This window comes from Cebus imitator, unplaced genomic scaffold (genome assembly GCF_001604975.1).
Source record: "Cebus imitator isolate Cc_AM_T3 unplaced genomic scaffold, Cebus_imitator-1.0 Scaffold299, whole genome shotgun sequence".
Lineage (NCBI taxonomy): Eukaryota > Metazoa > Chordata > Mammalia > Primates > Cebidae > Cebus > Cebus imitator.
Genome location: NW_016107614.1, coordinates 1,415,752 through 1,417,393, shown reverse-complemented (window position 1 = coordinate 1,417,393; position 1,642 = coordinate 1,415,752). Strand labels below are relative to the sequence as shown.

The 1,642-nt window shown below is 49.5% G+C and overlaps 1 protein-coding gene across 1 annotated transcript in view; it reads right to left on the bottom strand.

Annotated features, from left to right (window-relative positions):
- The window catches only part of RRP12 (ribosomal RNA processing 12 homolog), a 47,143-nt gene that overhangs the window by 16,708 nt on the left and 28,793 nt on the right, over window positions 1-1,642 (bottom strand). The window contains exons 15-16 of the mRNA XM_037729331.1: window positions 254-318; window positions 1-163 (exon numbers count right to left, since the gene is read on the bottom strand). Of these exons, the coding sequence (XP_037585259.1) occupies window positions 1-163; window positions 254-318 (228 nt within the window). The remainder of the gene's footprint in view (window positions 164-253; window positions 319-1,642) is intronic.

The following is a 1,642-nucleotide window of genomic DNA, read 5'->3' as shown; positions in this document are numbered from 1 at the left end:
CTGCCTCACAGCCCTTGGTGATGAGGGTGCGCAGGGCCTGGCACACAGTGACCCTCAGGTCTGGACGCTCGCTGATGGCCATGCCCAGCGTCCGTGCCAGTCCTTTGAAGGAGGCGGCCACATCTGTGGGCCTCGTGCAGAACCCAGGCAGGAGCGTCCAGATCTGGGAAAGGAAGGCACAATAAAGGAAGGTGACATGCAGTCACCTGTGCCCATGTGCTTGTATCCATGCCCTCCCCTAGCTGACCCTTACCTGCCACTGGAGTGTGTCATAGATCTTGGACTCCACTGTGTGGCCTGCCTGAGCCAGGTCCATGGCTGCAGTGTGAGACAGGGACAAAGTGTGAGCCCGGCACCCTCCTGGCTGACCAGCCTTATTTACCAAACCAAACCAAAAGCCCAATCTCTTGAGGACAGGAAGATGAGTGACACCCCTTGTCCCCACAAATTAAATTGTATTTGTTCATTCTAAAATACTAAAGTGCTGTAATCCCAGCACTTTGGGAGGCTGAGGTGGGTGGATCACGACGTCAAGAGTTCAAGACTAGCCTGGCCAAGATGGTGAAACTCCATCTCTACTAAAAATGCAAAAAAATTAGCCGGGTGTGGTGGCAGGTGCTTGTAATTCCAGCTACTCAGGAGGCTTAGGCAGAGAATTGCTTGAACCCAGGAGGCGGAGGTTGCAGTGAGTCCAGATAACATCACTGCACTCCAGCTGGGCTATAGAGTGAGACTCTTGTCTCAAAAAAAACAAAACAAAACAAAGAAACCGAACCTATCATAAACAGAAAGTGAATGTCTCTCCATACTCTTACTCCAGAGGTAGCCTGTTTCTTGTTGCTCTTTTATACTTCTTTAAACACATGCCCACTTTTTTTTTTGAGACAGGGTCTCACTTTGTGGCCTAGGCTGGAGTGCAGTGAGGCAATCTCGGTTCACTGCAGCCTCAACCTCCCAGCTCGTGCGATCCTCCTACCTCAGCCTCCCAAGTAGCAGGGACTACAGGCGTGGCATGCCACCACATCCAGCTAACTTTTGGAAGACACAGGGTTTCACAATATTGCCCAGGCTGGTCTCGAACTCCTAAGTTCAAGCAACCCACCTGCCTCAGCCTCCCAAAGTGCTGGGATTACAGGAGTGCAACACTGTGCCTGGCCACATGTCCACCCTTAAAAACATAAATAGGAATATACTATACATATCTCATTCTGTAACCCTGTTTACTTGACAATAAAGCTGGTAACATTTACTGAGCAAGTACTATGTGGCAGTCTGTATAATGTGCACTTTACATGATTTTTTCATTTAATCCTCACAAACCTTGCCCATTTTACAGATGAGGAGCAGACCCTGGGAAATGAAACAAAACCTGCCCCAAGTCACGAACTGTGGAGTGGCAGAGTTAGGATACAGAACTTGTCTGTTCAACTCACCATCTGCTAGACTTGTCTGTCCCTACGTAGCGGTTTCTTTCTTTCTTTACAATGCCTATATCATATCTGAAAGTGGGGCTTAAAAAATCTCTACTTTTTGGGCCGGGCGCGGTGGCTCAAGCCTGTAATCCCAGCACTTTGGGAGGCCGAGGCGGGTGGATCACGAGGTCAAGAGATCGAGACCATCCTGGTCAACATGGTGAAACCCC